The sequence below is a fragment of the Strigops habroptila genome, chromosome 8, assembly GCF_004027225.2.
Source record: "Strigops habroptila isolate Jane chromosome 8, bStrHab1.2.pri, whole genome shotgun sequence".
NCBI lineage: Eukaryota > Metazoa > Chordata > Aves > Psittaciformes > Psittacidae > Strigops > Strigops habroptila.
Window position 1 is genome coordinate 44,479,720 of NC_044284.2, and position 12,780 is coordinate 44,492,499.

At 57.0% G+C, this 12,780-nt stretch overlaps 2 protein-coding genes across 2 annotated transcripts; one reads left to right on the forward strand and one right to left on the reverse strand.

Moving 5' to 3' along the window:
* Positions 1–3,407: 3,407 nt before the first annotated feature.
* Positions 3,408–4,403, reverse strand: LOC115612219 (1-phosphatidylinositol phosphodiesterase-like). Its single transcript, XM_030496234.1, has one exon. It carries the CDS (start codon positions 4,401–4,403, stop codon positions 3,408–3,410), a length of 996 nt encoding a protein of 331 aa, XP_030352094.1.
* Positions 4,404–5,682: 1,279 nt separating this feature from the next.
* Positions 5,683–8,382, forward strand: HTATIP2 (HIV-1 Tat interactive protein 2). Its single transcript, XM_030496567.1, has 5 exons — positions 5,683–6,090; positions 6,164–6,271; positions 6,353–6,490; positions 7,235–7,296; positions 7,872–8,382. Exons 1-5 carry the CDS (start codon positions 5,881–5,883, stop codon positions 8,095–8,097), a joined length of 744 nt encoding a protein of 247 aa, XP_030352427.1. The 5' UTR covers positions 5,683–5,880; the 3' UTR covers positions 8,098–8,382.
* Positions 8,383–12,780: the final 4,398 nt, after the last annotated feature.

Here is a 12,780-nt window from a genome sequence, read left to right on the forward strand (position 1 = left end):
GGATGCTGCAGGAATCTACAATGGAAATGTGCTTCCTTTGCTATGCCCTGGTCCTGAGCCATAGACAGAGCTGATGTTCTCTCTCATGTGAGAGCCCTGCTATCGACAGTATTTGTGCGGAGGGGCCACGAGTGCCCCCCTCCCACTTGCAAACCACTGCCAGGGGCTGGGGTCGGGCAACCCACCTGCAGGCTGTGACCGCAGGGCTGGCCAGGGGAGAGTGGCTTGGCTGCTGCAGTTCGTTGCTGCCCGCCCAGGCTGATGCTCTGTGCCCTCTCGGCGTGCTCAGCCGTGCTGCCGCAGGGTGTCACAGCAGGGTGCAGTGCCTGCACGAGTATCCAGACAGCACTGAGGGAGCCCAGGTGTGGCTGGGACCAAGGGTGCCAGGGGCTGTACATACTGCGTGGGGAGGTGGCACTGGCAGAGGCGGGCAGATGCCCCAGGTCTTAGCTCCTGCAGAGCCCCAGGGCCAAGTCCAGGCTGTGCTCCACAGCATGTCCCCAGGGAGTGCTCAGAACCTGGTGGAGTGAGACCCTGGGGCACACATCACCACCATGCTGCACACTCACACCCCTCCATGCACCCTCCCCCATGCAGAGGCACCCTTCTTTTGGGCAGAGGCTCTGGCCCCACTGTTCCCCTCCTTGTGCAATGTCCCCTGGCAAACCACAGAGGAACCGAGTCACCCTGACTAAGCTCGCCTGGTTCAGCTGCTGACCATGATACAGCGGGCACCTTCCTGGGGAGCCCCCCTTACTCTCACTCCCAGGGAGGGATCAGCAACCCACTGGAGTGAGGAGGCACCCAGCAGCACCCCTGCAGGAGTGTGGCGTGGTACCAGCAGGCACCCACACCATGCCAGGTGCAGCCCTGCTGCTGCCATTCCCAGTTCCACCCTGGGGATCGAGGCGGCTCTCTCTGAGGCTTTAGAGGCACCTCCTGAGCATGGACAGGGAATGGCTCCCTCCCACCTCAGGGTCAGTAGAGGGTGGTTGACCCAAAGCATGTCCCTGAGCCCCAGGGTGCCCTTGGGCACATCTCCCAGTGCAACATCTGGTCTGCAGCCTGAGCAGCTGGACCCTCCTCTGATGGCCCTGGAGGAAAGCAGCGCCTGATAAAATCTTTCTCATAATTTGAAAGTGTTTGGCCACAGGACAATGTGTTATCCAAGAGCTGCCTTGGCTTGGAGGGAGCAAGATGGTTGCAAACATTAGCCAGGGACAGAAGGACACGGGTGCTTCCAAGACAGCACAGGGGCTATGGCACCCACAGGGACCTCATGGTGCTGGGGCAGCCCCAGCTACAGGATGCAGGGGTAGTTTCAGGCAAATCGCTCCTGCCCACCACACCCAGCACTTCTGAGAGACGTTTCTTTGATCTCAGCTGTAGAACAGCTTTCTGCCCTGCAAGTTTTCCCTTCCACGCCAGTGATGGAGAGCCTTTTCATTGGGCACTGCTGCCAGCTGGGTACCCCCGCCCATGCTGCCTGCCAGCTCCCTGGTGCCTGGCAGCAGCAACATGTTCATGGCACAGATAAGGGTTCATCAAACAGGATGCTGGGGGCGTAGAAAACACCTAGGTTACCTCACTGCTTGTGTGTTAGGGAGTAAACAAGTGGCTCTGCCCACCCTGGTAATATGCAATGCCTCTGCCCTGCCAGTGAGTCGGGGCACAGGGTGGCTGCGGGGTGCTGGGGTGCAGCTCCACTGATGTGCCACATCCAGGGGCAGCCCCACAACCATGCAGGCAGCCCTTGCCCTGGGTGAGAGCAGAACTACCCAGCCTGCAGACCTGCTCCTGGGAACTGTGATTGCTCTGCCTGCGCCCTGCCCAGCTCTGTATGACACTGTGCATCTCTGGAATGCCTGGACAGGCCACCAACCCACCTACCTGGCCCTCCCTCAATGGCACCCGTCTTCAGTCATGAGAGCGATACCAAGAGCCATCATGCTGGCTTGGCACAGGGGTGACCCAGGCAGTGGAGGTGCTGGCAGCCGATGGAGCAGGCACCAGCACCCTAGACATCACCAATGCTTTTGTCACTTATCCGGTTTAATGCAGAGATTTCAAACTTCTCCTGTCTCACAAAGCAAGCCCAAAGACAGATTCCCCTGTCACCACGCCCACCCCCTGCATGCTATTGCCTGCTTCCCTCCTGTCTGGCTCTTTGCAGCATGGGCTCTGTCCTCCCCTGCACCCTGAGCAGGGCTGCCTGGGGCCAGCAGATGAACATGCTCAGCACCAAGGGCTATGTCTCCAGACAGGGTCAGCCCCTGCAGAGCAAAAATGTCCTCTCCTCCAGCCAGGAAATCCTGTGGCATCCCCTCTGGCAGGCACTGTGCCCAGCTGCATTTTCCCCGAGGCAGGAGCATTCTTGAGGATGTTCCTCATCTTTTGTCAGGCCAGGGATAGGCTTTCCTCTTTCTCACCTCCCTGCTTCAGCACAGCCAGCAGGTTGATGCTTCTGCCCTGGGATCTCTGCTATCTTTCTGCTGCAAGAAGCTACCGAGTCCTGCGACTTGCCAGTCTATTTAAATTGCTGGCACAATGCACATTTTAAGGTCTTTTTTACATCTCAACCACTTTGCTTTTGTGGATCTATGAACTGCCCTGTCCACACTGCCTATGCTGTTGCAAACTGCTGGGCTTTGCCCTGTGCAGCATCTCTGGGTTGTGTGGGACCCTGAGGATGGGGTAGCCTCATCTAAATCGCTGCCGTTGTGGCCATCCAGCTCTCCATGTGTGGGTCAGGTGGTGCTTGCTGAAGTTGCCTCTCTCTAACAGTCCTGACTTTTGGGGCAAGCCCCTGAAATTAAAAAGCAAAAGCTAAAATAATGAGGGGAAGGATGTTGCTAACCATTTGTTGTCACCTTTGAAGAGAAGTGACTTCCTCCTCCTTCCTCTTGCTGCTCTGCTTTCAGAGCAAGATAGTTACAAACGCCAATTAAACTGTGCTTCAGCCATGGGCAGAGGGATACAGGTTTTTTCCTATTTGCATAGTAAAACGAAAAGGTATTTTCTGCACTTTTCTGCTACGAAATGGCAAGGCAATATAGGGAGTGCTTTCCTAGCTTCTTTTTATTTTTATTTATCCTTGAAAGGAAAATGACTGTTTTGCAGAGAGGCATTTTGGGTGGGCTCGCCTGCCTGATGGGAGACAAGGCAGGACCTTCTCCTTCCACCTGTACCTGCTGCTCTGCCAGGGACTCAGCTGGCCCAGCCCTGTGATGGGACCGTACCTGGCTCCTCTGGGGGGAGCTGCGTGCTGGGGGCAGCTCCCTGGGCTGCCCTGCTCCGACCACAGCCACCAGCCCTCCACTGCTGCCTCTGGCGATGTCACACCATCTTCACACGAAGGCTTCTTGGTGCCCAACAGCTAGGAAACCCACTTCTGCTTTTATGGGTGCTCATGTCCTTTGGCAGAGGTGTGGGGCTGGGAGCAGCATCCGTCTCGATGGGCACCGATGTGGGCAGTGAGCGGAGGTGTGCTGACTGCAGCGCCTGTCCCCTCTGCCGTGGGGGTGCCGCGAGGGTACTGTGGGGGTGCTGGGGGCTGCTGTGATGTGTCCGCTGGCCTGCAGACCGTTGCTCTCCACAATGAGCCGCAGGAGGCCTGCCCCGGGGAAGTCCATGATGACCACCCCCCAGCACATGGGCTGCCCCTGCCGGCGCCGCAGGTGCTGGTAGCAGCGGGGGTTCACAAAGCGGGCCACCTCCTCAGGGCAGGTGAACAGCCCGTTGCCGGAGCAGAACGTGAGGTGCATGGTGGCAGGGTCCCCACTGGCTGCACTCTCCAGGTGCCGCCGTGCCTGGGCCCACTTGCGCTCCAGCGAGAGCACGTTCCAGGCATCGCTGATGCTCAGCTGCTCATAGGGGATGCCCAACACCTCCCGTGCCAGTGCTTCCAGCACCACAATCTTCCCTCGCACCTGGCCCAGCGTTGGCACCTCCTCCCGGCACCACACGCAGCCCTGTCCCTCCTCCAGCAAGCAGCGCTGCAGCTGGGCGGCGAAGCCAGGCCGGGAGAAGATGGGCAGCTCCTCCTTGATGCGCATGAGCACAGCCTCACTGGGGTGGGCGCGCAGGAAGCGCAGGGTGCGGCGCAGGACCCCCCGCAGGCTGGCCCGCTGGAAGGTGCAGAGGTGGTAGACGTGGAGCTCGCCCTGTGCCAGCTTGCAGCGCACATCCAGGAAGCGGACACCGGCTGCCAGCTGAGCCTCCAGGCCCCAGCTCTGGCACCGCAGGCGCCGGCCACCAAACAGGCTGAGGGAGTCATGGGTGCCAGGGATGGAGAGGCGGGAGAGGGGCAGGGCATCGGGAAGCCCCGCCATCCAGTCAGGGCAGCAGGCTGCTGGCTGGGGCGTGCAGTCAAATGCTGCACTGCGCCAGCACTGCGCCTCCATGCAACTGGGAAGGCAGGCGCCCCGGCTCCTGCCTGGCCCCACAGAGGCCTGCCATGGAGGAGAAGCATACCATGAGCAATGGGACTGCCACATGGCCCCATGCATCCCAATCCCACTCCTCTCCAGGGGTATCCCCACATGCCATGAAACCCTATAGCATACCATGTGCCCCATACATGTCGCTGGCAGTACTCTGCAGCATCACACTGTACAGTTCCCAGTTCCCCTCCCACTCTCAAGTACTTGTCCCACTACCCTGGAGCCCCACCACATCCCAGCCTCCCGGTCCTGCACCCACCTGGGTTTGCCTGTGGCCGCGGGGTGCAGGCTGCCGGACGGGACGCACAGCCATGGGTGCCGGTGGCACACTGGCAGGTGGAGCGGGATGCCGGCCATTAACCCGATGATGGTCATGACGCACATCCTGCCTCGCATGTGGCACGTGCACCAGGGATTCACCCTCAGCCCTCGGCTAAGAGAAGTGCCCGGCAGACATGCCGGGCTGGAAAATCACCCGGCTGATCCCGAAGGCAGCCATTCAGGCCTCTGCACCTCCCTCCCCAGGAATCAGGATAAACGGGATTGGGGTGCTGCAGGGCCCCTTAATGCTACCCATGGGAGCAGCTAGCTGTGCAGAGCCCCTGGGTATCCACTCCAGAGCCATGTCTCAGGTTGGTTCCTAATGGCACCTGGTCTGCCCTGGTGATGATTGCCATTGTCCTTGCCAGAGGGTCCGGAGCTGGTGCCCGGTGTGGATAACTCACCTCCTGCCTTGGGGACACACCTATGGGGCACTCCAGCTAGCAGTGCACACTGAGTCAAATGGGTTTAAGAGAGGAGGTCACAGACACCTCCGAGCACCCCACCAGGGACACATCCTGTCTGCCTGAGCAGGGAGGGCAGAGGAGGCACAAGATCACGGAATCATCAGGGTTGGAAGGGACCTCTGAAGATCATCTAGTCCAACCCCCCTGCCAAGGCAGGGCCACCTAGAGCAGGTTACACAGGAGTGTGTCCAGGTGGGTTTTGAATGTCCCCAGAGAGAGAGACTCCACGACCCCCTGCACAGCCTGTTCCAGTGCTCTGCCACCCTCAACGTAAAGAGTTCTTCCTCATGTTGAGGCGCAACTTCCTGGTTTAGTTTTATTGCTCCTTGTCCCTGTCACTGAGACCACTGAAAAGAGTCTGGCGCCATTCTCCCGGCACCCGCATCCTCTCAGGGATGCTTTCTGCCATGGGCTCTACCACTGCAAGGACACCAGGCGCAAGGACAGGAGGCGGGGCACTACTAGATGTGTATCCCTGCGCGCTGGGAGCAGCAGCGAGGCTGAGGGGGGGGTCCCCTCGGGCAGCCCGTGCTCAGGAGCCCCGGCATCCTCTTTGTGCTACCTCCCCTACACCCTAAACGCAGCTCCACGTTGAACTGCAGTAGCTTGGGCCCCCCTGTCCGGCGCCCTGCCGGCGGTAATCACCGGGCATGCGGAAGAGGGCCCGCCCCAGCTCTGTCGGCATGGCGGTGTCGGGCGGCAGCGGCAGCGGCAGCGGCAGGGCCTGCTTCGTGCTGGGCGCCTCAGGGGAGACAGGCCGGGTGCTGCTGCGGGAGCTGCTGGCCCGGCAGCTCTTTTCCAGGGTGACGCTGATCGGGCGGCGCTGGCTGAGCCTGGGCGAGGAGACCGGCGCGGCCGTGGTGCGTGGGGCCGGGCGTCCTCCGGGGGTCCCGGCGGCCGGGGCGGGCGCGCTGACCCTTGGCGTCCCCTTAGGAGCAGGTCGTGGTGGACTTCGAGCGGCTGAGCGAGCACGCTGCCGCCTTCCAGGGGCACGACGTTGGCTTCTGCTGCCTGGGCACCACCAGGACCAAGGCTGGTGTGGTGAGTGGGACCCTGGGGGAAACAGGGGTCCTGCCTGCCCTCTCCCTGCCATGCTGAGCCTCCTCTGCCCTTTACCCACAGGATGGCTTTATCCGTGTGGACCGGGACTACGTTGCGCAGGCAGCAGAGCTGGCGCAGGCAGGGGGCTGCAAACACTTTGTCCTGCAGTCCTCCCAGGGGGCAAACCCGCACAGCCGCTTCCTCTACCTCCGGGTGAAGGTGAGGAGGCACATGGGGGGAGCTCCTGATGCACGTGCAGGAGTCAGAAAATGCTGGGATGCTCAGGAATGAAGCAGGAGCTGAGGTCTCTGGAGAATCAAATGGCTTGGGGGGTCCTGCTGGGGGACAAGGGAACAAGGGAAGGGGGCTGGCTGGACAGCTGTGCAACTGGCTTTGTCCCAAGCAGCACAGTACTGGCATGCAGCATCTGTTTCCCTCTTCAAACATAAAAAGGCCCATTGAGCTCTCCAGCCCAATCCCGGCTCCCCAGCCTGGGATGGCTTCTAGGTCAGAAGGCTCAGGGCTGTGTCGAGGTGAGACGTGAACTATCCCAGGGTGGAGAGCCCACAGGCTCCCCATGTAGGACCATGACCATCGTGAAGGCTTTTTGTGTGCTGCAGCTCCCAGCATCTACTGGACTCACTACTGTTCCCAGTGTCTTGTTCTGGGATCCCTGGGCTGGACACTATCCAGATGCTGTCTCAGGAGCATCCAGTTGCAGTTAGCATGATGGTTGCAAGGGTGCAGTGCTGACTAACAGTCAGTCCACCACCACAGACGCTCGCCCCACACGGCCTTTTCCTGGAGAGCTGCTGGCTGCCCTGGCAGTGCCTGGCCTTTAAAGTGGCATTAGTGCCGTCCTGCCCATGGCTCAGTAGCCCTTTTCTGCCAATTCACGGTGTGGCAGGGACGGTCCTTGCAGTCATCTTTGTCTCTTTTCATCCTGCCTGACTGCTGTGACAGGGAGAAGTGGAGAACCTGGTCCGAGCTGTTGGTTTTGATCGCTGTACCATTCTCCGGCCAGCGTGAGTAGCAGTGGAGGAGGGAGGGCACAGGACTTAGGTGCAGGGTTGCCAGGTCAGCGGGCTGGGAGATGGAGAAAGAGAGAAAGGATGCATAAGGGGAGGGCTGGGGAGAGAAATCGAGAAAGCCACAAGCTGCAGATGGAGCTCCTGGACAAGCACACTGCTTCTCAATGCTGCAGGGAGCAAGCACAGCAGTTTCCCATGGCCTATCCCAATGCTAGTGTCATGTGCCATGTAAGAAGAGGGTTGGGTTGAAAACAGAGGTTGGGGGACATAGGTCAAAGCTTATCTCTGCACAGACCTTGACCTTCTGCAGGGGAGGTACTCGCCTGTATCTCTTCAGCTGTACTATGCTCTTGCCACCTGGGAGGACTGGCATCCTAGTTTTGACAGCACAGTGGGGAAAGGAGTTTAATGTCCCAGGGCTCAGCTAGGTCACGTTTTGGGACCCTGCCAAAGCCCCGTGTGGGTTTAGCAAGCTGGGCAGGGCCCCTAGCACAGCTGGAGAACCCAGTCTCCAGCTTTCTCCTGAGGGATGGCTTCGGTCTGACCCGCCTTACCTGCTCGCTCTGCAGGGTGCTGCTGTGCAATCGCCAGGAGTCCCGGCCCATGGAGTGGATAGCCCAGCAGTTTCTGAGTGTTGTGGCTTGGGTCTTCCCTACCGCCTACTCAATACCTGTGAAAACGGTGGCAAGGGCTATGGTGGCCAGTGTGCTGCAGCCAGGCAAGGGGAAGGTGGAGGTGCTGGAGAATGGAGACATCCACAAGCTGGGAAAGGCAGTGCCACAGCAGGGCACATAGAGTCAAAGGGATGGGCAGGAAAGAGCTTGATTCTGGGCCAAGGATGAATGCACACCTGGGAGAGGAGCAAGGTGTGTGCATGGCCAGCATAGAGGTAGAGGTGCGCTTTGCACGGCGGCTGATTCTGTCAACTGATCAAAAATGCAGGTGCTGGTTGGTGGGTGACAAGAAACTGTGCTATGCTGCTGGGATCTAGCATGCAAACCTCAGTAAAAATGGTGTAACCCAGGCAATTTCTTGAATTCAGGAGTTAAATAAAATCCTGTGACTGGTCTGTTTGTGCCATCTTTGGGTTGAAATTGTGTCTGTCACCTGCACATCACCAACCAAACTGTGTCCATTCACAGATTGTGTCTTTGGTGACACTTCAAGGAATGCACATGGGCAAGTGGCCATGCTGTGGACAGCCACAGGAAAGCAGAGACAGTGCACAGCTGCCTGTGCTGAGGCTGCATGGTGGCACCAGTGCCGCTTGAATACAGTAGAGCTCCTGGAAGCTCAGCAGCACTTGCTGAGGTGCCTGGGGTGGTGGCTCTGCCTGCAGTAGGTATCTTGAAACTCACTGCCTGTCCTCACCGATCTGCTGTGGGTGCAGAGGGACTGCTACAGGCACGCTGCTGTTCAGACTCAGGCTGTCACTTTAGTACCTATAGGACATAAACACTATGCAAATACTTGAATTGACTTGAAAATGCCTGTACCCAGCAGGCTCCTCTGGGCTTTCCTTATGGACACAAGTGAACCAGAGCTCAGCCCTATGTTCCCAAGGGTGCTCTGCATGTGCCAGAGGTGATGCCAGCCCCATGCACGTCTCAGGGTAGGCTTGCCCCTGCTCCATGCTGTCCTGGTGCTGGAAGAGGAGCAGGTCCCTGCTGTGGGCACAGAGCAGGCGCAAGGAACAGTGCCGTGTTCCAGCTGTGTCTCTGACCGCTCTCAGGGTCGAGGAACTCGGTGGCTCTGCAGCTGGGACACGGGTCTTACGTGACTCCCAAATTCCCAGCTGGCCAGAGTCCCAATGCTCCGGGTAGTGCTGCTTTCCAGGATTTTCTCTTCGACCTCACCCGTGGCTCCTGTGTCAGTGGCTTGGCTGTGGTGAGTGGAGTGAGCCTGGATCTTGTCTCTTTCCTCTCACACAAGCACTTTACTCATCAGGCTGAACCTCAGAAGCTTGGTGGAGGCAGTTGGCTGGTGTAGCCCCAAACTGCATGTTAATGGGGAGTGCATTAATGGACTCCTCAACCACATATGAGGTTTAGTCCAAAGGTAACAAATAAGGGGCCATGGAGCCATAATTACTGATCAGACCACCCTGATGAGAGCAAACCCAATACTTTTAGAGTAATATTTAATGTCAAAGGGAAATAAGAGGTAGGCTGGTCAGGAGCATCACGCAAGTATCTGAGGGGTGTTGAGCTTATGCAGCACAAAGGCTGTGTTAGCATGCACCACTGGATTACATAGGCATAAAAGCATGCCAGCACTCAAAGAGATTCTTAAAAAAAGGTGATGTGCTTACACAGAGGAGTGAAAATGAACACCTGAAGTAGTAGACCTTAAAGGAAGTGAAAACTGAAAGGCAAGCCACAGAAGATTTGAAGAAAGCATCCTAAAGGCATAAAAATCATAACTATGTAAGAAGCCTCAGGGACAGGACATGATCCAGCTCTGTAAGAAGGAAAGAGCCGCCAGAGAAAGGCTTGGTGAGTTACTTGCAGTGGCCTTTGCTTTGCAGGAGCTCACACCAGCATTATGCCTTAGGGGACAAAGCACTTGGAGTGGGGAGGGGGAATAAATGTTTTAAACCCCGCTTTTAGAACACATGGTTAAAAATCTGCTGGAAGGAGTGCTCAGGTGAATTGCCAAACACTTGCCTGGGTGAGAATTACAGTGATCCCTCTACCAAAAAGTTAATGTTGTTACATATGATGCTAATTTTTAAAAAGTTCCAGTGGGAACCAGGAAACCACAAAGCAGCGAGGCTGCCTTCTATAAAAGGCAAGTTGTTAGAAAGGATAATAAAGTCTTTAAATAACAGTGCCTAGGATAAATCTGGTGTAATGGGAGATTCCACATGGCTTTTGAGGGGACAGTTGCAAGGCACAAACCTAGAGGGCTCTTGGGGGAAACCAGCCATTGTGTACACAAGACAATCTGGTCCTCAGTGTGCACTTGGATCTCCAAAAAGCTCTCCCAGAAGAGCTCTTAAAGAAATTCAGCTGTCGTGGGAAGAAAAGGAAGGTCTGGGTAGTTTCTTATTGGAAATATTTTCTTAGCACTTTAAAGCCTTGAAACACACAAACCAAACATTTCTTACTGGACAAAGGTCCATGGAAAATACAAGCTAGTTCTGTGTAACCCTTGTTTCTGCTCAGTGGTATACGGTTTCTTTTTCAGTGTTCCAGATAAGTCTCTGCTAAAATGCACAACTGCAATACCAGCGCATTATATCCCAGTATAGCTTCCTTATCGTCTTCTTGCATGGAGTTTCATCAGCCATTTTAGACCTCAATTTCCACAACTTGCTCTGTGCATTCATTAAACCCCCACCCTAGAGCTGTGGAAGAAATTACAGAGCATCAGTCACTGGACTGTAGCAGAGCTACAAGAGCAGGGGATTTGCCCACTCAGGGCTGAAAGAGGTAAAGTAGGTAAAAATCTTTAAGGGGCAGACCCAGTTCCTCTGTGGGGTCTCAAGGCGAAGCTCCAGGCTCCTCCAAGAAGCGGGAGGTCTGCAGAGCTGGAGCCGTGCCCCCCCTCATGCGTGGAGTGGCTCCCTGTTTTCCAGGGGCATGCAGCTCAACCACAGCTGGCAGGAGAGCACGTAGGAGTGTCTGTCTGCTGGACAGCATTTGCACAAACTGCCTGATCCCACAGATCTGAGCTCCCCTGGGATTTTGACGCTGACTTTATTACTGAGGATTAATGAGAAAAAATAACTGTATTCCCAATGGCTCAGCAGCTGAGCACGAGGCTGCGGGGGCTTCTCATGCGGTCCCATGGCCTTGTTGTCTTTCCCAGCCCTGGAGCTGTGAGAACCACCGGCACCTCTCACCCAGCCCTCACTGCCACCCGCTCCCATCCATGCCAGGAGGTGCCCAGCCGGCTGGCAAAGGACCCTGCAAACAGCACCTCGGCGTCAAAGGAGCTTTTCAGAGCAGCCACGGAGCTGGCAGGCACTGACCTGACACTCACCAGAACACTCTGGTGACATCTCTGCTAGCAAACGAATGGCCTGGACACGCTCTCTGGCCCTGAGGGCAACTGGCACAGCCCATGAAAAGTGCTGAGCTTGCAAAGAGCGGGGCGCTGTGCCACAGTTGCTGAGAGGTGGGGCAATCAGGCTGTGGGCTATCCCCAGATTGGGCTGAGGCATCCCCATGCTAATAACAACCTCCCCCCAGCTCCTCTGTGAAAAAGGCAAACTGATAGCAGCCTGTGAAGGAGTACCTCCATCCTCTGTGGCTGCCATTGTTTCCTTCCCCCCTCAGTGAAGCACAAGGGGGGCTAGTGGGCACATCAGTGCCAGGCAGTGGGAAGGGGCAGTCCCCCAGACCTGGCACCCCTGCTTGGGTGTGTCTGGGGGTCCCTAATGAGCTCACACTCAGGCAAATATCGTTCAAGCATCTCATCCAGTGAAATTTAGGCTGTACTTTTTTCATTCAATTTCCATTGCCAGCCAGTAAAAAGCTAGCCCAAGCTTTCCAGGGATGCACAGTTTCCAGTAGACTTCTAGCTTTCAGTTACTGACATGCTGAGGTGCAGAGGCTGGCTTGCTGCATAATCCCAGAACAGCAGGAAACAGGATTACAATACAGGTCCAAGAGTGCATCCAGGAGCCAGAATTGGGCACATCTCTGACACAGCTCAAGGGGGCAAGAAATGAGGCCCAGGGCTGCGCTTAAATGTAGCCCCAGGCTGAGAGAGCAGGTGGGGCTGCTCAGGACAGTTAAGGTCCTTGGGATGTGGACAGCCAGAAGGGAGCAAGGTCTCCTGTTCCTGGTTCCAAGCTGTGGGTGTTAACCAAGGCACCCAGATGTGCATTTCTGTAGTCACCCAAGCAGCTGAGGTCAGGACAGGCATGTGGCAGACTTTCAGAGTTAACCTGAGCCCACACCCCAGGCAGGACGCCCAGGGAATGCCCTGGTTGAGGTGGAGCAGGAGGTGGAAGCAGAGTGGAGCTGCACACCTTCTGCACTGTGCCTGTGCTGGAGTGGGTGTAATTGCACAGGCAAAGGTGTGGGGTGGCAGAGAAACAGAGTGTGGCAGAGTGTGGGTGTGAGCAAGTCCTGCTACACGAACTGCAGGAGAGCTGGTGCTGAGGCCTCTGTAGCTGCCCTGCATGTGTTTGAGGGTTTTCCCCTCATGCAGACCCGGTGATGGGCCATGCCTCAGGTGGCCCTGCTGAGGACAGGCTGTCACATCCTGGCTGACAGGCAGGAGGGAAACGTCCAGGATGGCTGTGGTTACCCTCTCCGCTCCAAGCACAGCTAAGCCGTGTTAAGAGTGACTCCATGGTAGCTGCTTGCTGCAGCTCATCGTCCCCCTCAGTGTCTGTGGGGAGCCACCGAGTTGAGGCTTTGGCTATGACACTGCTTGGAGCCAGGCTGGTCCCTGTGTTTGCCAGGATTTACCACTCAGCAGGCAGCCTCACTTGCTGGGGTTGCACCTACATGGTGCCTGGGT